At 39.9% G+C, this 26,031-nt stretch overlaps 1 protein-coding gene across 1 annotated transcript in view; it reads left to right on the forward strand.

Moving 5' to 3' along the window:
* The window catches only part of LOC126417102 (dynein beta chain, ciliary-like), a 739,775-nt gene that overhangs the window by 391,027 nt on the left and 322,717 nt on the right, over window positions 1-26,031 (forward strand). The window contains exons 24-26 of the mRNA XM_050084997.1: window positions 9,515-9,748; window positions 25,111-25,289; window positions 25,490-25,625. Of these exons, the coding sequence (XP_049940954.1) occupies window positions 9,515-9,748; window positions 25,111-25,289; window positions 25,490-25,625 (549 nt within the window). The remainder of the gene's footprint in view (window positions 1-9,514; window positions 9,749-25,110; window positions 25,290-25,489; window positions 25,626-26,031) is intronic.

The raw sequence follows: 26,031 nt of genomic DNA on the forward strand, positions 1-26,031 counted from the left end.
AAACTCCTCCGATTCCCACCTCCTCGTATACTGGCTACTTTCTTCATGTGACACAGAACATTGCATCATCACTGAAGTCCACCTGGAATTAAATATTAAGTCTTTCATTACCACCACACATTTCATTACTAAAAAAATATAGTGATATTTATAGGAAAATTTTGGTAGCCATCTCAGCCATATCCACAAATTTTTCAAGAGCAACATTTGGAAATGAGTTCATTTAATGAAATTTGTACTAATGCACAATTTTTTTATATGTCTTTCCAGTCCTCAACAGACCATTTCTGTAGGGATTTTCCCCAGTTTAGCCATTTTAAGGCAATTCCTGGGGTGATCTTGGGCTTAACCATTTTTAAGCAATTCCTGGGGTGATCTTTGGCTGAGGATGGGGTCAGTGCACTGGCAGACCTACTTTACACAGAGCTCTTCTTAAGCTCTAGCTGACATTGTCATTCCATAATCCTCCAAATGCACAGAGAGTCACATACATGTAGCTTTACAATTGGAAATGACCATATTTTTCAAGTTTACTGAATTCTAGGTTCAATTTTGGTTTCCTTCCACATCTGTTTGTGCATTGCTGTTGATTAACAAATTTTTGGATTAAAATTTTTTAATACTAATCAATGTCTATTATGAGATCCTGAGCCTGGAAGCAATTTGATGCTGTGCATAACACCTTTCTGCCAGAAGTGTTCTAACAATGGCAACGAGAGTGGGTGAAACGTCTTTGTTGCTATCCATAACCTCAAACTGCATGACTCCAAAAGAACTGAAATAAACCACTCACTTGGCCTCTCATCTCTTACTTGGAGTAAATTCCAAAAGTATACTTAAATTGTTATTCACTGTTTCAACAACTGATAATTGCTAATATTCTTAACAATCAACACAACACTCAAAAAATTCTCATTATATAATGATTTTCAACTGTCAGTGTCTTGCAATCATTGTAGCTAACCTATGCTATTCAAAATTTTCTACAAATGCCCAGACTTACCTGTGAACACTCCACATTCACCTCAGAATAATTTTATCTGACCTGATTGTGTAAATGCATATTAAATATAAAATTTCAAAGCAAATGTTTGGTGCTTCAGTTTTACCATAATAATCTGGCCTCCTTTCTAATTAAACTTTTGCTACTTGAGCCAGTGTAGATGGAAAACTATTTGTTGTATGGATACCCAAATTTATAGGAATGATGTTCAGAGTGTGCACCGCAAAATTTGCATTGTTAGTAGTGTTAGTGTCATGACTTGCTGTTAGGCTCCAGCACCAGTGCAGTGACATAGGATTGAAACATAAGCATCAGTCTGCATGATGGTTGCAGATAGTCAGCATGGGTCTTGACAAGGTGAACTGGGCTTTACTTGTAAAGCTGTTTTATCAAAACATCTTCAATATTGCTGCTGCTCTTTGCTACTATCATCACATTGAAGGAGCACAGAGAGGTCCTCCTTCCACAGTGGGTTGAAGAACATGATTAGGAAGTTTGAATTACCTGCCAATTTGGGAATTGTTTGTGGAAGAGGCTGTTGGCCAATTGAGCCACAAATTGTTGAATAATTTACTGTTGCCATGGCTGAAAATGCTGAACTCAGTGACTGATCTTCAAGCACTGAATAAGCTGTGTCATGACAGCTGAACATTCCATGGTCCATCTTTTGGAAAGTGCTGCGAACAACTGTGAAATGATATCTTTAACGTGATTCCAAGCTCATATGCAGATGATCAGCACATTGAGCAATGTTTGTAATGTGAAAACTAAACATGCTATACAATTAACAAATGTCACCCTTTCACAATGAAATTAAAACGTGTTCCTTTCAATTGTTTTTCATTATTTCTCTTATGCATGTCCTTAAAAATGTTTCCACAACATTTCATTGCCGTGTGATCACTCATTTTTCATGGGGGCCCTCTCATGAGGTGAATGTCTAATTGTTCTGGTTTTAATGACATTAGCTACTTTTGAGCATTGAAATATATCAGTGGTGACAGGTGAAAGTACATTCTGGACTCGACCTCGAACCGGGATTTTCTACTTCACGCAATTGGTCACCTTAACTGCCTCAGCCATCTCCGCACGCATCCCTTTTGACCCAAATTTCCAGCCTGTTACTTACTACTAATGTAGTGACACCTACCGAAGAAACCTTTACGCAATCCCTGATTCCCATAAGAGATCAAACATGATTTACATCTGCACTGAAAGAAGGAATCATTTGTCATCACCACCTTATTGATGTGTACCAATGATCCTGTCTCTAAGCACGCTGTGATGGCCAAGGCAGTTAAGGTAATTGCTCACATAAAGCAGGAAATGCATTTTTGGGTCCTGGTATGGCATAAATTTTTACCTATTACCATTGATACATTTCAGTGCCCACATGCGGCTAAGATAGAAGGCATTATTAAACATATTTGATACCTGTGACTCATCATTTATAGCCCCTCAACTAATTAAATGTTTATATTATCCTCTTTGGTGACTGGTTGTCCTGTTTCATTTCACTACATTCCACGTAGCCCTAATTTTTGCTGATTTCTGCATAATGTATAATATGTTCCTTGATTTTTAATAACTTTTGTTACAGTTAGTAATTCTGAGTAGTTTTTGTTGTGTACAAATACTGCAGGATTTCTGTTTGTTCTTGCCAGCAGATATACTTCCCTTTTCCTGTCACAAGATGCCTTAACCCCACTAGCAATCCATGGTTTTTTACATTGCTGTTTAATGTCCTTAGTGGTTAGCTTATACAGAAAGCTATTTTCAAATAACGATACAAATTTAATGGAGTAGATTAAATTTTATGTAACCATTTGGTTCATTACACATTTTATCCTAGATCATTTCTTGTAAAGTATTCCTAAAGATATTTGTTGGTTTCCTTTGAGTATCAATGCTGTAAAGCACTATCTTATTTACCATTACTAGCTGTGTATAATATATTGAATGGAGAGAGCATTTGCTACTGGCTATACAGTTATTTTCTTGTGAGAGAGATTATCAGTTAGCAGCCTATTATCTTTATCCACCTGTGTTGGAGAGCTGACTACTGAGGTCAAGTTAAGGATCAAAGTAAGGTTTCCAGATCATTTTTTCTGTCAGAATCCTCTTGAAAATCTACATTGTAATTACCACAGACTATTATTGCTTGCTGCTGGCTGACAGATGGCATAGTAGAGAATCCAAACTCCTCATAAACACTCAAAAATTTCCCAGTGGGGATCTATTTACAGTTACAATTAAAAGTAAACTTTTTCCAGTACTCATTCAGAAGCAGACACTTCTATGTGTTGAACACTACAAAACCTACTTGCCTCAGTGTTACTGAACTTGTGTTCTGTCTTAATATATGTAACAACTCTTCCTTTTCCCATATTAGCTCTACATGAGTAAGATGTCGGAGTGTAATATTTTATATTTAACTTCTCTAAACCTGTTGGTAGGTGGTGCTCAGATAGGTACAAGTTGTCTATCGTTTCAGAACTATCTAAATTTTCCATGCAGACAAGAGGCTCTTCTGCCTCATTACGTACTCCTCTTATGTTCTGATGAAATAAGCTAACCTTACTTTTCTGTGTATTGTTAAGATTATTGTGGGACACTTCTGTTATTTTAACACTCATCATAATAAGTGCCTGAACCTTAATTCTAACCTAAAAAAGTTACCTCTCTGGCACCAGTAACCACAGGGATCTTGCTTTGTGTAATGGTTGGGGAGAGGGGAGGGTTATGTTTTCTGCAAGAAGCTCCGCCAACCTATCTTCCTCTCTCCTATTCAGGTGCAGGCCATGTATAGTATGCTCTCACTCTCGATTTTAGCATCATGCACAGTATGCATGTGAGATTTCATTTCAGTCAACAGCAGCCTGCTCTACCCATTGTTGACACTGCTCACAACAGCATTAACCCATGGCTGGTCATGGTGTTGGATGCCCTCCACAAAACTCTCATTCACGTGTGCAGTTGCTATTCCAATTTCATCCTGATCACTCCTAATCCTGTAATTTCTGTCTTTAGATGCACTGTTCCCTGCTCCACAAACTATGATAATATGATCCTCTTTGTCGAACTCTTTGCACGAGTTCCCCCCTGCCCTCTGTCGCCTGGCTATGGCTAAGGCTATCACTTGGCTTTACAATAATTGTGATATATCCTGTTCCTAATTTAACCTGTACCATGTGGCATACACCTCTGCCATAACTATTACCTAGCAGCAAGACCCTTTTCTTCGTCCTTCTTCAGGTAACCAGTCAGACTTACTCGTTACTGTAAGCTCAAATTTAAAAACATGAAGTCTCAGAAGGTGATCTGTCAATCATTTAACCATACTGTGGAAAAGAGCAATACATATAATAACCAATATTTACAGCACAGCTCACTGCTTTAAACATTTTAATATTCTGGGAATCTATACAGTCACTTGCGAATCTATTGTTCAGAGTATTATGTGTGGAAAGAAAATTTTAAGTAGTATGATAAAAATTGTTTTGTACATGAGTATGAAACTAGGAACAGTTACAGTTTGCAGCTACATGCAACAAAGTTAAAACCAGTAGAGTTTGTTTTACAGTGACATCAAATTATATAATCAGGGTTGCCATAAGTTTCCCCAAGTGAAATCCTCTGATATTTCCCTTATTTAGAGAAAAATTTTAGCATTTTTCCCTGACTAATTTTGACATCTCAAGGGCCTTTGCAGCTGTGGTACAAGAAACAATAGTGCAAATGACGAAATATCTAACAAAAACTTGCAAGCAGATGATGTTTCCTCATATGAGCAAAAATATGAAGTACTATCATCAACATGTTTTGTAATGAACTGTTTTTAATGGAGAAAGCAAGCCAAATGGTACATGTTTTTCATTTAGACCACTGATGTTATTTTATTTCAATAAAATGAAACACATTTGGTAATAAAAATATGGACTTCCTTGGAGTCACAAGACAGATTTAAAATACCTTCTCTGATTTCAGAAATATCTGCATAAAAAAGTAGGCCTCTTAAAAGAGAGGTAAAAGGTAGCGAAGAATTGTGTTAACCAACACTGTAGGTAATGCAATAAAATGTTGATTCTACTATTTTCATTATCGTCAGTTATTACTCACTGTGTTATATCTACACTCCTGGAAATGGAAAAAAGAACACATTGACACCGGTGTGTCAGACCCACCATACTTGCTCCGGACACTGCGAGAAGGCTGTACAAGCAATGATCACACGCACGGCACAGCGGACACACCAGGAACCGCGGTGTTGGCCGTCGAATGGCGCTAGCTGCGCAGCATTTGTGCACCGCCGCCGTCAGTGTCAGCCAGTTTGCCGTGGCATACGGAGCTCCATCGCAGTCTTTAACACTGGTAGCATGCCGCGACAGCGTGGACGTGAACCGTATGTGCAGTTGACGGACTTTGAGCGAGGGCGTATAGTGGGCATGCGGGAGGCTGGGTGGACGTACCGCCGAATTGCTCAACACGTGGGGCGTGAGGTCTCCACAGTACATCGATGTTGTCGCCAGTGGTCGGCGGAAGGTGCACGTGCCCGTCGACCTGGGACCGGACCGCAGCGACGCACGGATGCACGCCAAGACCGTAGGATCCTACGCAGTGCCGTAGGGGACCGCACTGCCACTTCCCAGCAAATTAGGGACACTGTTGCTCCTGGGGTATCCGCGAGGACCATTCGCAACCGTCTCCATGAAGCAGGGCTATGGTCCCGCACACCGTTAGGCCGTCTTCCGCTCACGCCCCAACATCGTGCAGCCCGCCTCCAGTGGTGTCGCGACAGGCGTGAATGGAGGGACGAATGGAGACGTGTCGTCTTCAGCGATGAGAGTCGCTTCTGCCTTGGTGCCAATGATGGTCGTATGCGTGTTTGGCGCCGTGCAGGTGAGCGCCACAATCAGGACTGCATACGACCGAGGCACACAGGGCCAACACCCGGCATCATGGTGTGGGGAGCGATCTCCTACACCGGCCGTACACCACTGGTGATCGTCGAGGGGACACTGAATAGTGCACGGTACATCCAAACCGTCATCGAACCCATCGTTCTACCATTCCTAGACTGGCAAGGGAACTTGCTGTTCCAACAGGACAATGCACGTCCGCATGTATCCCGTGCCACCCAACGTGCTCTAGAAGGTGTAAGTCAACTACCCTGGCCAGCAAGATCTCCGGATCTGTCCCCCATTGAGCATGTTTGGGACTGGATGAAGCGTCGTCTCACGCGGTCTGCACGTCCAGCACGAACGCTGGTCCAACTGAGGCGCCAGGTGGATATGGCATGGCAAGCCGTTCCACAGGACTACATCCAGCATCTCTACGATCGTCTCCATGGGAGAATAGCAGCCTGCATTGCTCCGAAAGGTGGATATACACTGTACTAGTGCCGACATTGTGCATGCTCTGTTGCCTGTGTCTATGTGCCTGTGGTTCTGTCAGTGTGATCATGTGATGTATCTGACCCCAAGAATGTGTCAATAAAGTTTCCCCTTCCTGGGACAACGAATTCACGGTGTTCTTATTTCAATTTCCAGGAGTGTATTATTGTACAAGTATTATGTGATTTTTCTTCTGAGAAATCTATGAGTACATAGCATATAAACTGTTAACGACTGACAGTATTCTTCTTCTTATCATCCATACTTTCCAACATATAAATCTACTTTTGAAATGTCAGAATGTACTAGAAAAATAAAATGTCTATAAAATGCCACACTGTACGATTATACATTGTACAATGTACTTGCAGTGACATGGTCGCAATTCCTGAAATCCATCACCCATGGCCTCTGGCCTGCTGATGTACACAACAGTCCTGGGTCCGTGGATAAACCATTAAAATCTGCTGCTTTATGCCACACACAAACAGACCCTGCCTGCAGAGAGATCAGTGAGACTAGATCCGACGGGCAGGGTCTGCACATTGGTGGGAACCAAATGGCTTCAGATCAGTAGGAACAATGATTTACAGATACCGGTAGAAATGGCCTGTGGTTTTGGCCTGTCATGGAAATCCACTCATGTGGACAGCTATTCATGAGCCACAGACAACATGTTAATGAAATGAGACCACGATGATCAATCCATGCAACAGACAATGAGGACAGGTAGCAACTTACCTTAAAGATATTGCTGAGCCACAGACAAGCATGTAGACAAGACAATTACACTCTCACAGCTAAATTTTCAGTCATACCTATTGTCAGAAAATGAGAGCACATGCACATTCACACTATCACTCAGACACAACTCATGCACACATGACCACCGTCTAGTGGCAAGATGTGGTGGCAGCACTGACTGCAAGCTGAGGGAAGTGATAGGAAGGAGAGAAGCGCAGTAACGAGGAAGTAGAGCGCATGTACTCAGCTGCACCCAGCCAACAATGATGCATGACAACTCAGTAAACAAATCATTTCATCTACTGAGACAAAAATGAGATTTTTTAAAGTGTTTTTTTCATATTTCCCTAATATTTCCATGATTCCCCTGACGTGTTTGAAATCTTCTGATTTCCAGAACCTGTGGCAACCATGATAATAAAGTACCACAACATATAAAGTAGATAAATATGATGTGCTCCATCAAAACAAAATTAAAAAATTATTTACAAAATAAAAGCTTGTGTAGAGTAATAGAGCAGCTAAATTAAAAAAGGTTACTTAATTTAAGAAGTTCTGTATTATAGTATGCGTAGAAATAATGCAGTTAGTAATATAATGAATAAGACTAAAAAACAAATGTAATTATAGATTAAAAGAAAATTTGTTGTGAATTTTAGTGTAAGCAATTAATTTTAGGCTGTTAATTTGTCTATGTTTTGAATGACAAAACCCACAGAATGTAGTTGTTTCTCACACTAATAAAGAAATCAAATCAAATACATATCCTAAAATGAAGGAGATAGGACTTCTGAAGTCTCCCACCCCCATCCCACCAACACCATCCATCTCCAGCTCCTGTTCTTAAAACCAAAGTATGTCTTGGAAAATGTAAGTTTATTTTCTTAATATACTACACACTTTTTGTATTCTTTCATTACTCATACTATTGCAATGTAAGGTAAATCATTCTGTCTTACTTTCTTAGTTAAAATGTGACATTAATGCACAAATTACCTCTGTTATCAGTTCAGCATAAATATAGCCATTTTGATCCATTGTTGGATAAAGATCTGTGTCCAACTTCTTCACACATCTGAATTTCAGCTTCATACACAGGAATGTGTCCTGCCTGGATTCTGATATTGTCTGTATATCTTTAATTTTACCATCAATTAGTCCATTTTATGTCACAAAACTCCAGCAAACAATTTACTTAGACTGTCTCCAAACAGTTCTTTTGGCTCTATGTGCTGCCCATGTCCATTTCAGTTACATACCATGCAATATATCTTCCATTCCTGGCTTTCATTTAACCCATTTATGAACATTTTATGCATCTGTATGTGTTTTCATTTCCTCAATTGGCAACTCCTAAAATGTTCACTGGGTTAGGGTTAGTAGCAGAAGTAAACACTGTTTAAAACTCTATTCAGGCGCATTGACATTTACTTCCAAATGTGGCTTTCAATTTCTGAAATGAAGTTTTAGGCTTCCCCTGTTTCATTCCCAATCTGCTCATTGTTCTCTGTAACAATAAATACAAAGATTTATTGATGTGTGTAATGTCAATTTTAATGTCTGCTCATCTTTTAGTGTACTGGTTACAATCCAATATTCAGTACAGTGGCACTTACTTCCAAATGTGGTTTTCACTTTCCCAAATGAAGTTATAGACACATACCTTTATGCTCTCTCTCTGCCATGTGTCCCTCTGCTCATTGTTTTCAGTTATCATAAGAACATAGATTTAATAACGTATGTAATTTCTGTTTGTCACTGCTGATCTTTCAAAATACTGATACCATTGTGGTCTTATTGTACTCAATTTTCAGGTTTATTTCCATACTTGTTATATTTCATTCATCCATTTTATAATGTAGTTTTGCAGTCAAAGCAGCCAGTCTATACATTGAAGGTAGTTTTGAGAAGGCTCATTGATGTCCACTCAATGCAAATCAGTGATTTAAAAATATCTGTGAAGACAGCAGGGAAAAAAGAATAATCCTTTGAGGTTAATTTCTGCCATTTTGGTTGGGTCATCCACTGATATTATTTGACTGCATATATTCATACTGAGATGTTATTTTGTTACATCAGTGTGATGAGTGACACTTTTATATGGAAATGATCTAATCAAAAATTTTTCAGCAGTCTGTAAGTTAATACCTTGCAATTTTTGTTAAAAATAAAACATTCTTTTTTAAATTTTAACACCTGCAATACTATTAGAACACACACTAAAAAGTTAAAAGACAGGAAGCTGGAAGGTTAAAATCAGAATCATTATTTAAATGTTTTTAATATTTTTAATTTTTGTGGAAGACACTGTAATATAAGTTTTTCTTTAAACATTTTTATTTTTGTGGAAGACAGTGTAATATACTTTTTTTAGGTTGAAATATGGCTAAATCGTGTAACTGATGCTATGCGAAGGACATGTCGTTATTATTTTGAAAATGCTGTTTCTACATACGATGAGAAACCTCGAGAACAGTGGCTCTTTGACTACCCTGCACAACCAGCATTATGCGGCACACAGATCTGGTGGGCTACTGAAGTTAACATGGCATTTGCTCACCTTGAAGAGGGCTTTGAGAATGCTCTTAAAGACTACCAGAAGAAACAGGTACGTAATTTCCTTCAGAGGTAATAATGTATTATTCATGTACTGTGGGCCTCACTAGAGGGTTTACATTTCAATCTGAAAACATGTTTCATGAAATATATTAACATTATAAGTTGAAATTTGTTTTCCATGCCCACAATTCAAGCTATAAAACTGATTGTCGTGTTGATTCTCCCCTTCCTCTAGGACTTTGAGCCATATTTTTTGTTCTAAAAGTAAAGCACTTAACAAGCTGTCAAGAAATATAATTCTAGAAATTAGGACTCCCAGAAGATCCAAATGAAAATCATTTCGTATTGTTGACTTCCTCTGAACATTTGATTATATAGAGTTGATAATTGAAAACATGGTTGCTCATTACAAGTGGCAGCTGAATAAGTTCCAGCATTTTAATAATACGTGAAATGTATATACCAATGGAAAAGCCAGGATGGAATGACAACATGCCATAGTATGCCTATGCAAGTTGTTTGGGCTCCTGTCACAGTTCATTCAACTCTAGACTGAACTGTGACAGGGGCCCAAGCAACAGGTGTAGGCACACTAGGGCCAATGTAAAACCTGCGAAATACTGCATTGATAATGGCTAGTTACTAGCCATAATCTGTTTTGATAAAGCTAGAAAGAAAATGGTGAATGATTGCTGCTCTCTATCATTTTGAAAGTCATTTCACAGTCATTGAGTGCATTTCATTTTCCTAATGGAAGGTAATTTGATTAACATAGAATACATATTCCTGGGAGAGTTCCACTTGTGCTATTCAGAAAAGATGGTGTTGGTAGAAAGGATCCAGATGGAGAAGGCTGTGAAGCAGCCATTGAAGTGAAGTGTGTTATGTTGGACAGCATGTCTCTTTGCTACAGTTTGTTGGTGGTAATTCATGCGGACAGACAGCTTGCTGTTGTTATGCCCATGTAAAATGCAGCACAGTGGTTTTAGCTTAGTTTTTAGGTCATATGACTGCCTTCACAGGGTCCCATGCCTGGGATGGGATAGGATATGCCTGTGACCAAACTGGAGAAGGTGATAGTGGAAGAATATACAGGGCAAACCTTGCATCTAGGTCTATTGCAGGATTGCAGGGATATGAGCCATGCAGCAAGGGGTGGGGAACAGAGGTGGAATATGGATGGATAACATATTGTGTAGATTCAGTGTGCAGTGAAATACTACTGTGGTATGGGTGTAAAGGATAGTGGGCAGGACATGAGAAGAGGTAGTTGAAACCCTGTGACTCAGTTGCTCCAGTCCTGGGTGTACAGAGTGACAAGTGGAGTGCTCCTTTGTGGTCTGATGGTGGTAATGTGGGAGGTCTTATCTCTTTCCTCGTCACACCTACTGATCCATGCACTCCTACCTTCTCTGTGCTTCCTAAAGTCTATAAACCCAACCACCAAGGATGCCTCATTGTAGCCACTTGCTGTGCCCCCTCCAAGGAAATCTGTGCTCTTATGGACGAACATCTTTAGCCTATTACCCATAACCTACACTCGTATATATAAGACACCAACCATTTCCTCCAATAACTCCACAGTTGCTATTCATTTACCACACAGTGCCCTGCTCGCCACTATTGATGCCACCTCCATCTACAGTAACATTCCTAATGCACATGGCATTGGTGCTAATGAAAAGTACCTTTCCCAGTGACTGACTAACTCAAAACCTACAACCTCCTTCCTGGTCATCACGAACAACTATACTCTCACCTGCAGTTACTTCATCTTTGAAGCCATCACCTATAAACAAATCTGTAATGGGCACTCATGTGATACCATCCTACACCAACCTATTAATGGGCCATCTAGAGGGATCCTTCCTAATCACCCAGAATACCAAATCCCTCACTTGGTTTAGAGTCACTGATGACATCTTCGTGATCTGGACCGAGGGTGAGGACACCTTATCCACATTTCTCCAGATCCTCAACACCTTCTTCCCCTTTAAATTCACCTGGTCCTCCTCAACCCATCAAGTTACTTTCCTCAATGTTGACCCCCACCTCAAAGATGGCTGCATCTGCACCTCCAACCATATCAGAACTACTGACCACCAGCAGTACCAACCCATCCAGCAGACCAAGAAGTCCCTGCCATACAACCTAGCCACCCATAGCCATCTCATCTAGTGAAAATTTCTTAAGAGAAACAATATAAGTATGAAGTAACAAAACAAAAACTTACATTGGGCAGACATAAAGGTTTCATCAGTCAAGGTGACTGAGTGACTGATAGCACTGTCAGTAATAACAGAGATAAAATTGTGCAAGCAGTTGAAGACATGTTCATGGGGGGGGGGGGGGGGGGGGGGGGACATAGTCTAGATTGATAATAATGAAAATAATGGCAGAAGTAACATCAGTTGGATGTGTAAAACAAATCAAGTTATGAAGAAAGGAAATATGGCTGAAGATGACCATGATAATGCAAGAGAAATAGTTTTTCCTAGAGGTACTTATATGCTTGATGCGTGTGTGAAAAATTGGAAAATACTGTAAGTGTTTCAATTCACAAGAAGGGAAACAGAAAAGTCACGAAGAACTGTAGATCTGTCACTGTTCTTTCCATTATATACAGGATATTCACAAAAAGTATATTTTATTGTGCTCAACTGGTTTTGGCAGATTAATCAATCATCTTTGGAAGTGTGTAAAATTCAGAAAAATATAAATCTTTAGAACATGGCCATACATGTATGTTAAGTGCAAGAAGTGCATTACAAAAAACTTAATATCAGGTTATGAGGTGGACAATCAGACCTCAGTATCTTTGTCAAAGAAGCATAATGCCATGACATATCACAGGTTGTGCATACTGTTTGGCCGTGTTTTAATGATCCATATTTTCCTAAAGTTTGCAATCCTCTGAAGATGACGAATTAATTTGTCAAAACCAGACAAGTGCAATAAGATATTTCAGTTTGACTGGCGACAACTGATTTTATTTTGAAAAAATTGATACCATACCACAGTGCTGAAAAGCATAACAACAAAGAATAAAATATATGCATTATCATTGTAAAGCAGCATTTGAAAATATTACATCTGACATAAATGAGGACTGTTTGTGGAATTTTCTTTGCAATGATTCAAATGCTTTTGTGGTGTTGTAAGCTACTTGGAGGAAAATCACATCTTTCTCTTTAACAAAGAGAAGGCTTTAGACATTCCAACCAATTTGGCTCATGTTTGGCAGTCACTTCTAAAATGAATGACTGTCAAGATATTTTAGTCCACTAACTCCACCCCCCAAATTTTGAGACTCTATTTTTCATCATCGTATACGGGGCCCGCAAACATTTATTTTCCAAAGAAGAAATTTTAACGATTGATGGCTTCGTGTCCATAGGTTAATGCCTATCATCAAAAGCAGTGCCTGGTGAGTGACCAGGTCGCTTAGCTGGGGAGCAGAGGACCTGTGTTTGATATGTACATTCATTCTGCTGTCATCTCTCTCTCTCTCTCTCTCTTTCACTCCTCCTCTCTCTCTCCTTCCCCCCCCCCCCCCCCCCCCCCCCCCCCCCCCCCCCCCCCCCCCCCCCCCCCCACCCCCCCACCCCCCCCCCCCCCCCCCCCCCTCCTCTATCACTGTATTGAAAATGGTCGCAATAGGAGGGATAATAGGTGAATAAATCTATAATAAATAAAAATAAAGTAGATAAATACATTTCTCAAATTGACTGGATTAGTGAAGAATTAAGATTTTCATGTTGATCATTTTGTAACCACTCTTTTACTGACTTTGTTACATATATTCACATGTCTTTAAACAAGGCTCCATTATTGCAGTTTGTGTCAGGAAACCCACTGGGAATTGCACAGCTGCATGTATCCAGTAACAGTTTGTAGCATTTTTTTCATCAGCTTTCAGCATTGATTTTTCAGGCTGGTAAATCCTCAGAAGAAATGATGTAGTTGCTCAAAGATCACCTTCATTAAATATTTTTGTCGGTGCAAGTGTATTTGCTTTGAATGTTTTTATATATTTACTATTCTTCTAGTTGTTTGAAGGAATGTGAAGATATCTAACAAAATCAGTAAAAGAGGAATTGTAAAATGATCTTGTTTAAAATTTTAATTCTTAACTAATCCTGGTTGTCTGAGAAATATATTCGCCTTTCTTATCACCAGTCCTCATTGGTTTATTTATCTTTTTTGACCCTCCTATTCTCACCAATTTCAACTTGGAGAAAAATAAATATGAAATAGAAAATTACAAAATACATTAGCAATCAAACACAGGTCCTCCTTGGTAGATGCCTTGGTTGCTCAGCTTTCATTGGCAAGTATTTACCTTACACGTACACTAGTGGCAGTTGTAAAAGTCTCTTTACTTGATTTCTTGGAAAATATGTTTGCAGACCCCATATATGATGACGAAAAACTCAGTTTTCAGTTATCTGTCCACTTTGAGTCCCAAATGGCAATTTGGTTCATGGAGAGAGAATGCTCCTATTGCCTTTTTATTTACATCATTTCTGAATCCCAGAGGTTATAAGGTATATGTGGTTCACAGTGATGTGGCTGATAATAGTATCAGATCCCATTCCACTTAAAATCCATTCAGAGCACAGCAGAATGAGAACTGCAGAACTGGAAGTACAGGCTGACAACTAATTCTCTGCTGATGAAGCAGAGTTAATTTCCAGCACTGAATAAATAATGCATGCATTTTTAAGCCCTGTTAGCATCATGATCCAAATGGTGGAATGGAGGCGAATTGTAAGGGTAAAGTGAGGCAACTTCATATTAATCTTGTCAACTAAGACTTGGAGCTCACAGTTGCATTTAGAAAGAATTACATTTAAAACAACTGAGTACTTTATACTTCTTGCTGCAGTCCTTGATACTGTCTTCTTTTTACACACAAAAATACTGATATGAAGCTTTTGATTTGTCAATTCTTACCTTGATATTTGTTGCTTTTTATAAATCTGTGCTGTATGAAGACATGAATCACAAAGCACAGAAGAGTCTGGCAAACCGCCAGTTACCATCAGGCGGCAGCTCCTGCTGGTGCGCCAGGCTTGTAAGTTTCTTGCAGCTCCCAGCTCACCTGCTCACTGTCTTGTTGCCCATCCACCTCTGGACCACCTTTTTTCCCGCCGTCCCCGGGCTACATTGTCGTTTGGGATCCATGTGCAACATGTACTAGAGTCCCTCGGTGTGGAGTCTGTACAACCCCAAATCCTGGGTTTTATCCGCCTGCCACCGTGGTTACTGAAGAGGCCCGGAGTGATTTGAGATTTGTTGCAGTACAAGAGAGATTGCACTCCTGCCACCGTTTTTAATGCAGCATTTTCTGCCATTTTATCTGAGCACCACGACTATGTAGCTGTTTTTACGGATGGGTCAAAACGGAGGGATTCTGTTGGTTGCTCAGTTGTTTTTCCATATCGTGTTCTCAAGGTCCGACTGCCTCAGACTTTTACTGTCTTTGATGCAGAATTGTTTGCGATCTTGCGGGCACTGGGGCACACGAGACATTCTTCCTCTCCTAAATTTCTTGTCTGTTCCGATTCACTCAGTGCCCTTTACTCATTTTAACGTTTGTATCCGGCAGACAAAATTGTCCAGACCATCCAGGATGCCCTCCTCCGACTACAGTGACTGGGGAAGGTTGTAGCTTTCTGCTGGGTTCCGGGGCATGTTGGCATTGCTGGGAATGAAAGGGCAGATCTGGCAGCCAAGGAGGTGCATCTAGCCCCACAAGTATCTCAGTGTGCTATCCCCTTGCACGCACTCACCTCGCTGTTGAGCTCACGGGTCATGCGTCGGTGGGAGGATGAGTGGCTGGAAGTGACTGACAATAAGCTCCGTATAGTTAAGCCCACAACGCGTGTGTGGTGTACTTCCTTTCAGCCCCATCGATGGGACGAGGTTCTCCTCACTCGGCTTCGAACAGGCCACAGCCCTATGATGCATGGCTTCCTGCTCCGGCGAGAGGACCCTCCAATGTGTGGTGCTTGCGGCGTCCAGGTCACTGTGCGCCACGTTTTATTGGATTGCATTTTATTTTCTGAAAAGTGGGTCGTGGCTGACTGCCAGCGGTCCTGCCATCTCTTTTAGGCAACACTCGGACGAATGTGGTTAAAGTTTTAAAGTTCTGTGCCCTGTCAAATGTTTTTACAAAGATTTTAGGGAGAGGATTTTAATTTGCTCACTGTGTGACAAGCTCGCCCATATTTTATGTAAGTGGCCAGCCAATAACAATTTCCTGTGACATTCTTGTTGCTATGTTTCCCCTTTCCTTAGGTTTTACTTTCTTATGTAGCAGTTTCCTCCTTTTCCTGCTTTCTTTGAGTGTGTGCTTTAGTTTTCTTAGGTCTGTCCACATTCGTTCCTTTTAATGTGTGTCAGGGCGCTGATGACCTCGATGTTGAGCGCCCATAAGCCCCAACACACCACAACCACCACCACCACCACTACCACAAAGCATACAATTTTCTGAGTGTACCCTCACTATCTTACTGCCGATCTTATGTCTTTTACATTTACTTCTTGTGTGGGAGATGTGAATACCAGTGTATCTGAAGTGGTGCAGTCTCTTATTGAGTGGATGATAGTTCCCTCCACCTCATCATTCAAAACTTCCATTAGCTTTGTAATGTAACTTTAAGGTATATTATCTGTTATAAGTAATCCACTGGTGAGTAATATCTTCAGAATACAAATGAAGAATAGTTGTCTACATTCTCCCATATACCTCAAAATACTTGTATACTTCATTACATCAGAGGTATGAAGCATTCAGGATACCTCTTTATGCATGTCCCATTAGTTTAATAGAATCAAGGTAATCCATATGCCCCTGAATTGCATGACTTTTGCCTCCATATCAAGAAACCAATATTTGTTTTGTTTTCTCATACAAACAGGCTATTGTTGGTATTGTTCCAACCACAAGTTTTGCCCTGCCCTCCAAGAACCATTGGAGGAAAAAATGCCTGTCAGTATTCAAAACTGAAGGATTACTATACTCAGATGCCTAGAACTGATCAAAAAATCAACACTACTTCTCCATTTCTGCTGAAAATGGTTCTAATCCAGTGCTGGAACTTTAACAATTTGTCACAGGCATAGTAGCTGCTGTCATAATTGAAGTCACTGTAAGTGTCAGATCTGCAACCCATGAAGACATACCATGTTTCTTGTTTACTTGTGTGTTGCCTCAGTGGCAATGTCATCATATTGTTTGTACTGTATGACAATCCAAATTGTGTAGGCAGGCACTCTCAATTGATCCAACTTCTCTCCTAGTAATATTTGCGGTCTATGTTAGCACCTGTTTTACAATCATCTATTGTTGTACTTAAATTTATTAACCATGAGTCTTTCCTTCTTCCATTTCCTTTCCAAATTTTCTAGTTATCTTTCTGTAACTGTCTCATTTCCATTGTCTTTAAGTGGCATAGGGCACAAGTAATTACAGAATGTACTACTATAAACAATCAGTATAAACCATTTCTCAAACTAACAATGTGAACGAGCAATCAAGGATGGTACCAAATGATGGCTGGTGCTGCATTGCCCAGTTTGAGGGCTTCAAATGTGAAGAAATCATCATTCATCTCGCAGCTGTATCTTTAGTTCAGTACCTCGTCAGTCCCTTTATTTTGCCACTTTGTTATATGTTATGTCATATATTCACATGTAAGACACCATTTAGATCATGACTCGTTATTACAGTCAGACATACATATTCATTGCAAAGATTTATCAGTTCACACATTAATTACAGATTATTTATTTAGAACCCTTACAGTGTGTCCCAGACACTTAGGGTCAAAATGACAGATAGAGGAACCCAAACTGAGAAGTTTGAGGTAAGAATGTAATGGTCAGAAATTAATATTTAGTTTCTTACTCGTGTAAAGATCTTACAGTGTATAACAAAAATTTGAGGTGTTCAAAATGACAATCATGACTTCCATAAGGTGCATTACAACAGCCTACATAATTTGACCATATGTTGTCAAATTTCACTGTTGGCTATTGCATAATGGAACAGATAGCTAAGACTCTAGAAAATAGTTAATCTTCAGTTTCTTCTGTGCTCTCATGCACCCATGTAATCCCATAGCAAAAAGTCCTCCAAACACACAGGTTGATGCTGGAACATTGATACTAATATTAATGATTACTGAAAACCAACACAGTTGTACTCATCATTATCAATAAACATAAACAGTTTTAAATGCATGCCTCAGATACATTGCTTGTTCAAGTCTGCATACTGCCTGGAATATCCATTTCAAACTATTAATTCCTTGTCTGCAAATACCGTACTCAGTTTAGGATCGTCTACAATCGTATGATTTGGATTCTAAAGGTTTAGAAGACCATATCTAGAAATTAAACAACAACTCCAATTGTACAGTCGTTCATTGTATGTTTCAGAAACCAGGTGTTCTGACTTACTAGAGGTACAAGGTTTTATGGTACTTTTCTGATAAATAATTACTAGTAAGAATTGGTCGTTGCATTGGATACTTGAATGTATGAATGAACGAATTTATTGTTCAACAGAAATTGCTGCTTATTTCCTATTGACTATAAAATTATTCTACCAGCTTGTGGACCTGTGAGATATCTGTGTAACTGACAGAGCTGGCAGGCCCTTAAAGAAATGCAGATAACATTCCATGAAACATGGTTAAAAAATTTCAAGAACTGATTTCTATAGCAGAATCTACAAATATTGAATTGCCCATGTCATAGCTACATGTACATCTATACCTGTACACTACAAGCCATGGTCTAGTGTGTGGTAGTGTGTGGCAGAAGCTCCATATTGCATTAGTATTATTTTCTCATTCTCTGTTCCATTTGAGTTTAGAAGAAAGACTTAGTACCCCTGAATTTTAAATTTTGTAAACTGGACTGTCCATGTTACCATAATGCCTTTGTTGTAGTCTCTCCCGCATAAGTTTTTTTTTAACATTTCCTTGACACTCAAATACCAACTAAACATACCTTGGGTAAAATTTGCAGTGCTTCTTTGTATCTTTTCTGTCTCATTTAGTAGATCAATTTGGTAAGGGTCACAGACACATGAACAATTGATCAAATGATGGTTTTATAAGACACATCTTCCACACATGAAATATACATCCTTAGATTCTTCCAATAAATTTGACTCAAGCACTTGCCACGTGGCTTTTAGCATTCATCACTTCAGTCACTTGTCAAGAACAACTGAGGATAGCCTCTGAAACAAGATGACAGGCATCATTTTTGCTAATGTGAGTCATGGCTCGCAGACAGCTACACTTAGTATGCTCAACTGTTGAAAGCAGACTCTCTTTCATGTCTCAGATGAATGCAACAGCTAATAAGCATACTGATTTCATACTAAGACTTGATTCTCAACTTAGTTACAATTTCTGTGAGAAACTCTGTCACCTCCCGTCACCAACATTAGAGGTGCTGTGAATGATAAACTGCTCTCTCTGTGCAATTTTAGACCTTGCAGGAAGATTGTCCTTGTCCTAACAACTGATGTGGATCTTACTAGCTTGATTTTGCTTTCAGCACTGAACACTACCTCATATCATATCCATTGCTATGCTGCTCAGTGGCAACTGTATGGCCAGTACTTATATTTACCCTCCTCCAAGAGATCCATGGATTTACCACTGTTCACACTTCACCCTTGACTGTCCAGGCACATTGGAAGGCACAGCAGCATCAGGGTTTCCAGGCAATTCTGCTGACCATAGAAATTCCACAGCCATCACTCTGAAAGATCCACTGTTGCTGCAGATTTCCTCAGCAGCCTGAAACTTGTCTACTGCAGTCACTGCAGCTTCTAACTGTTAGACAACAAGCCCAATCCCTAGGCATATTTCACTAATAAATAGCTCTAATTAGAAAGCATTTAAATGGTCCAAATATGTTTGTGAATCACACAACACCAACATTTGTAAAATATCCACATTTCTTCAATAGATAAGCAAAGATTAAATTAGTCTATAAACAGTTTACAAAGAGGAGTAATGACAAGTACTCTTTTATGTCTTTCATCTGTGAATGCACTGCACGACAGTGCCTACCTGTGTAGTGGAACCCCGAAATCAAAGGACAGCTGCAAATTGATTTCCAGGATTGCAAGAATTATGTATACTATGCTGATTTCCAAATAACATGGCTTTTTCCGCATTGATTACCACAACAAACATTATGATGACCAGATCAAGTTTCACATCAAATGGTCTGGTGCTCTGCCTCCTCACTTCACTATATACAAACATGGGTTTAACAGCATAATAACTGCCTGAAGACACAGTTCTTTTTAGACACAATGTTAGCAGAAATTACATAAACAGCATGTATATTCAAGTCTTTGAGACAGTCACCAAGATGATTTAATGTCAAATGCATAAAACACAATACCCGTTCAAAGTAAAAAACATCCATCGGTTCAAAAGAATTAACAGTCACAGCTTGATAAAAGTGTATTAGATAAACTATGAATACATGTTGGTCATATGTACACATTCAAAAGATCTTTCATGGAAATGTTAAGTATGAACTTCACTAACAGTGAACAGTTGTATGGGTGTTAACACAATAATAGTGAACATTGTAGAGATAGGCAGTAAACTCAAGAAACAATTTTAACACAACCCATATTAGTCACAGTTTCTCAAGATCTAGCATAGGTGTTGTGTGAGAGATAGCTGGTCCTAGATTGAAAATTTTGGGTGGCATTCAACTATTTAAAGACTCGTGTATGAATATATTATTATCTTGGAAGCTGCATAATCATTTGAACTTAGGATGGAATATAAGTTTTAACAGTAATTCTGTTAATGAAACATGTTGTGAGTTAACAAATTAGAAAATTTTATGAAACAGTTTTATGCATCTGCATTGGAATATCCCATTTATGAGTAAAAGTTCCATATTGAAAATTATAGTAAATTATACAAAAATCTTAATAGTTAATGAGTTAGTGAAGTATGGTGTCTTGTGCATCTACATCTACATCCATACTCCGCAAGCCACCTGACGGTGTGTGGCGGAGGGTACCTTGAGTACCTCTATTGGTTCTCCCTTCTATTCCAGTCTTGTATTGTTCGTGGAAAGAAGGATGTCAGTATGCTTCTGTGTGGACTCTAATCTCTCTGATTTTATCCTCATGGTCTCTTCGCAAGATATTCGTAGGAAGGAGCAATATACTGCTCGAATCTTCGGTGAAGGTATGTTCTCGAAACTTCAACAAAAGCCCGTACCGAGCTACTGAGCGTCTCTCCTGCAGTCTTCCACTGCAGTTTATCTATCATCTCCATAACGCTTTCGCGATTACTAAATGTTCCTGTAACGAAGCGCACTGCTCTCCGTTGGATCTTCTCCATCTCTTCTATCAACCCTATCTGGTACGGATCCCACACTGCTGAGCAGTATTCAAGCAGTGGGTGAACAAGCGTACTGTAACCTAATGCCTTTGTTTTCGGATTGCATTTCCTTAGGATTCTTCCAATGAATCTCAGTCTGGCAGCTGCTTTACCAACAATCAGCTTTATATGATCATTCCATTTTAAATCACTCCTAATGCGTACTCCCAAATAATTTATGAAATTAACTGCTTCCAGTTGCTGACCTGCTATTTTGTAGCTAAATGATAAGGGATCTATCTTTCTATGTATTTGCAGCACATTACACTTGTCTACATTGAGATTCAATTGCCACTCCCTGCACCATGCGTCAGTTCGCTGCAGATCCTCCTGCATTTCAGTACAATTTTCCATTGTTACAACCTCTCGATATACCACAGCATCATCTGCAAAAAGACTCAGTGAACTTCCGATGTCATCCACAAGGTCATTTATGTATATTGTGAATAGCAACGGTCCTGTGACACTCCCCTGTGGCACACCTGAAATCACTCTTACTTCGGAAGACTTCTCTCCATTGAGAATGACATGCTGCGTTCTGTTATCTAGAAACTCTTCAATCCAATCACACAAATGGTCTGATAGTCCATATGCTCTTACTTTGTTCATTAAACGACTGTGGGGAACAGGAAAGGGAGGCAATGACAGTGGCATGTAAAGTGATCAAGTTGGGATCGTGGTCTGAGCTATTCAAGGCAGGGTTCTGTGTCAGGTTTTCTATTGGAAAGGTTTTAGGATTGGGTAGCAAAGTGATATTTTCAATGGATATTACTTCTGAAGGAAAGTAAGTCATTTGCCAAAGCAGCATCATGAAGTGCAGGTTTAGGGCTGAAACTGAGACCCTTAGATAATACAGATGATTCAGGAGGGGAGAGTGCTTTGGATGAGAGGTTAAGGACACTGTACTGTTGTGACTGGTTCTTGGGATTATGGGTTATTCTTGGTCTGGCAGGTAGTGGTGAAAGTTGTGGAAAGTAGGTTGGCCAAGCTCAGTTTGTAGGAGAGGAATGGTGGCTGATGGTGTGGCTGTTTAGGGAGCTGTATGTAGTAGGGCTGGAAGGGAAACACCACTGTTCAGGTAGTTTAGGAGAAGATGAGAGCTTTTTGAAGTGAAGTCTGGCATGTTCTTGCAGTTTGAAGTTGGCTTGGTAGATGATACCATTTAAGGAAACATGCGGGGCAGATAACTTCAGGGTTTTGTAGAAGGAGAGAACTCTGGTAGAGTGGAAATTGGCTGCTGAGTCATATAAGTCACAGATTAGCCATGTAAGAGCAAGAGATTGTTGTATTTGAAACCATAAAAGGGCCTGGTGTAGGGTAGGACTGCATCCAGAAACAGGGACTTTCAGTGTTATGCGTTTTTGAGTAACTCCAAGGGACAAGCAGGTTTCAAGAAACAAAATGTGGTACTTTAGTTTTGATAGTGCAAAGGCATGTTTTCAAAAGGAATGGATGTAATATGAGACGGGATTCATAATGGCAATAGAGGGCAGTTTGAAGAGCTAGAAATCGACGGAGTGGCTGTCACACACCTCTACATACAGGGTCTGCCATCAAGATCCCATCCCTGTCATTCAAACTGACCTCCAGTTCCTCCTTAAAACCTCAGGCCCCTCACAAGGAATAACAGCTCAGTCCATAGAATTTCTCACCCCACCCAAACCACACACCCCCAACCCCTACTCTCTATGGTCCACAAACCTAATCATCCTGGCCAACCTATAGTTGCTGGCATCAAAGCACCCATTGAACATATATCTGTCTTGGGTGATCAACACTTACAACCCATAGTAACAGTGCAAAGACTCCCCTCCTACATCAAAAATACCAACAATTTCCTAGATCATCTGAAATCTGTGCCCATCCCACTCCCACCACCCACATTGCTTGTCACCATTGATCCCACCCCCCTCTATGTCAACATCACCCACATACATGGTTTGTCTGCTGCTGAAAATTTCCTCAGTCAGTGCCAACCTGATTCCAGATCTATGACATCCTTCCTACTCACCTTTATAATCAGGCGTATGACCATGGTAACCGAGATGGCTCCTTCCTATGCTAACCTTTTCATGGGTTGCTTGGCACGGGCTTTCCTGGGACCATAAGTCTTCACCCCCTTGTTTGGTTTAGATACATTGATGACATCTTTATCATATGGACTCATGATGAGGCTGACCTGCTAAAATTCCTGGGATCTGTAAATACCTTCTCCCAGTAAAATTTCACATTTTACTATTCCGAATCCCATGCCACATTCCTTGATGTTGATCTCGTCCTCACCAAAGGCCAGCTACACACTTCAGTCCACATTAACCATACCAACAAACAACACTACTTACATTTTGATAGCTGCCATCCTTTCCATGTCGAATATTCCCTCCCATATGGCCTTGGTATCTGAGTCAAACGTATTTATTCTGATGCAAACTTTACAGCAGTACATCGCCATTCTCATCTCAGCCTTCACTGCACATAATTACCCCACCAGCCTAGTTAAAAAGCAGATTTCCCGGGCCATCACATCCAATCCTGGTACTGCTGATCCCTCCAAAAACAACTTCAGAGGACACCGTTGGTGACTCAGTATTATCCTGGTCTGGAATGTGTTAATCAACTACTTCAACAGGGCCATGACTTCCTAAAATCATGCCCTGAAATGAGATCCATTCTGTCTGCAATTTTGCCCACCACACTTAGAACAGCTTCCCGTCACCATCGCAATCTCCGCAATATTCTTGTCAGGCCCTATGCTCCTTCTGCACCCATCTTCCTACCCTATGGCTCCTACCCATGTAACCATCCCTGTTGCAATACTTGACCTATGCACCCTCCTACTACCAATTACAACAGCTCTGTAACAGGCGAAACATATACTATCAAAGGGAGAGCCACCTGCAAAATGACACATTTCTTATACCAGCTGTTATATAAACACTGTTCAGCCTTCTACATCGGCATGGCTACCACCAAATTACCAATTAGGATGAATGCACATAGGCAGAGGGTATATTTTGGCAACTCGCAATATCTGTTGCAGAACATGCTCTACAAAATGACATTCATGACCTTGGCGCCTGTTTCACTACACGCGCTGTCTGGATTCTTCGCCCGGCACCAGTTTCTCACAACTCTGCAGCTTTTCACTCGTATTAACTCATGCTTGATGTTTAAGAAGTACTCCCTGTCTGCCTGCCGGAGTGGCCGAGCAGTTAAAGGCGCTACAGTCTGGAACCGCACGACCGCTACGGTTGCAGGTTTGAATCCTGCCTCGGGCATGGATGTGTGTGATGTCCTTAGGTTAGTTAGGTTTAAGTAGTTCTAAGTTCTAGGGGACTTATGACCACAGCAGTTAAGTCCCATAGTGCTCAGAGCTCACTCCCTGTCTGCATATTACCCTGTCTTCCACGTTTAAGTTCTCAGGTTTTCAAATCTCGTCCAATGCAGTCCCCCCCACAGTTAGTCTTTTCCTCTCATCCTGTATGCTAAGTCTCCCCTGACCCATGGTTCTGGGTGACTTTCCCGAAATCTACCCCCTTTCCTAGACCTCTCCAGTAGTTTACCTTCACCCCTCTTGCTTCCCCTTCAACCCTTCTGCCTGAAGAAGTAGTCACTGGCTCCAAAAGCTTGCCAATTATAACCGTCTTTTATGTGCATATTCTGTTGCCACTTGGTGAGTAGGTTTTTTATCTATCCAATTAATTAATATGTATATGGTGTGACAAAATGCTCTCTCTGCCATGCACTCTATAGTTATTTCTAGAGTGTACAATTAAATTTTGTGTGTTTTCATTGACTGTTTCTTAGTATTTCTGTTTCATAATTGTTATCCACAATTTACATGAAACTGCTCAGTCATTATGTGTAAGGTAACAGTTATATTTTTGTCAACGTGTCTTTGAAACAATTTTAGTAGTGTTACAAAATTTGTTGGATCACATTTTTTTCTACTTTTTGTCAACAGATATCGCAGCTGAGTGTACTTATAACATTGCTTCTTGGTGATCTCACAAAAGGGGATCGTCAAAAAATTATGACAATTTGTACAATTGATGTTCATTCCAGAGATGTTGTTGCAAAGCTGATTCAACAAAAAGTTGAATCAGCATCGGCATTCCAATGGCAATCACAGCTCAGGCATAGGTATGATTTTCATCAGCTCTGAAAGCAGATACTAAGTATTTGGTACTCCTAATTTTCTTGGAATCCTTCGTTGCATGAATTAGCATAAGACTGAAGCTTAAATATGTTTTTAATTTTAAATTAACGTAAATCACATCTTGATACTATTATTTTATTTTGATTGCAGTTCTGACAGCATTTTCTGCAAATTTTTTTTCCAGGTGGGATCAGAAATTTAAAGATTGTTTTTGCAATATATGCGATGCACAATTTAGATATGGCCATGAGTATCTTGGAAATACACCTCGTTTAGTCATCACGCCACTTACTGACCGTTGTTATATCACACTGACCCAGGTAAACGTATTCAAATGTTTCATTTTTACTAATAGTTTGTTAACCTATAGAGAGATGAAAACTATTTTCTGTAGGAAATCAGGTCTTGTTACAAATTGCAAATCAAAGATGTTAAACTTTTTTGAGAAATCTTGTGTAAAGAAATTCCTGTAATTACAAATAAAACTGTTTGCAACCTACTAGTGAGAACAGCAAGTCTAAGCAAATTATTTTTCCAGTTTTCTCATAAGACATAAGGTGGTCACATACCTAATATGTTTTCTGTAGCATGCGTAGCCTCACTTAGTGGTGAAAGACACAAGTAAATTGGATAAAAGAGAAGGCACAAATTCCAATCTTTTGCTGAAGTCACCAAGTAGTGTGTTGTCTTATTTTCTAACAACTGAAAGGAGCCAAGTAACCTTGA

The sequence above is a fragment of the Schistocerca serialis genome, chromosome 8, assembly GCF_023864345.2.
Source record: "Schistocerca serialis cubense isolate TAMUIC-IGC-003099 chromosome 8, iqSchSeri2.2, whole genome shotgun sequence".
NCBI classification, from domain to species: domain Eukaryota; kingdom Metazoa; phylum Arthropoda; class Insecta; order Orthoptera; family Acrididae; genus Schistocerca; species Schistocerca serialis.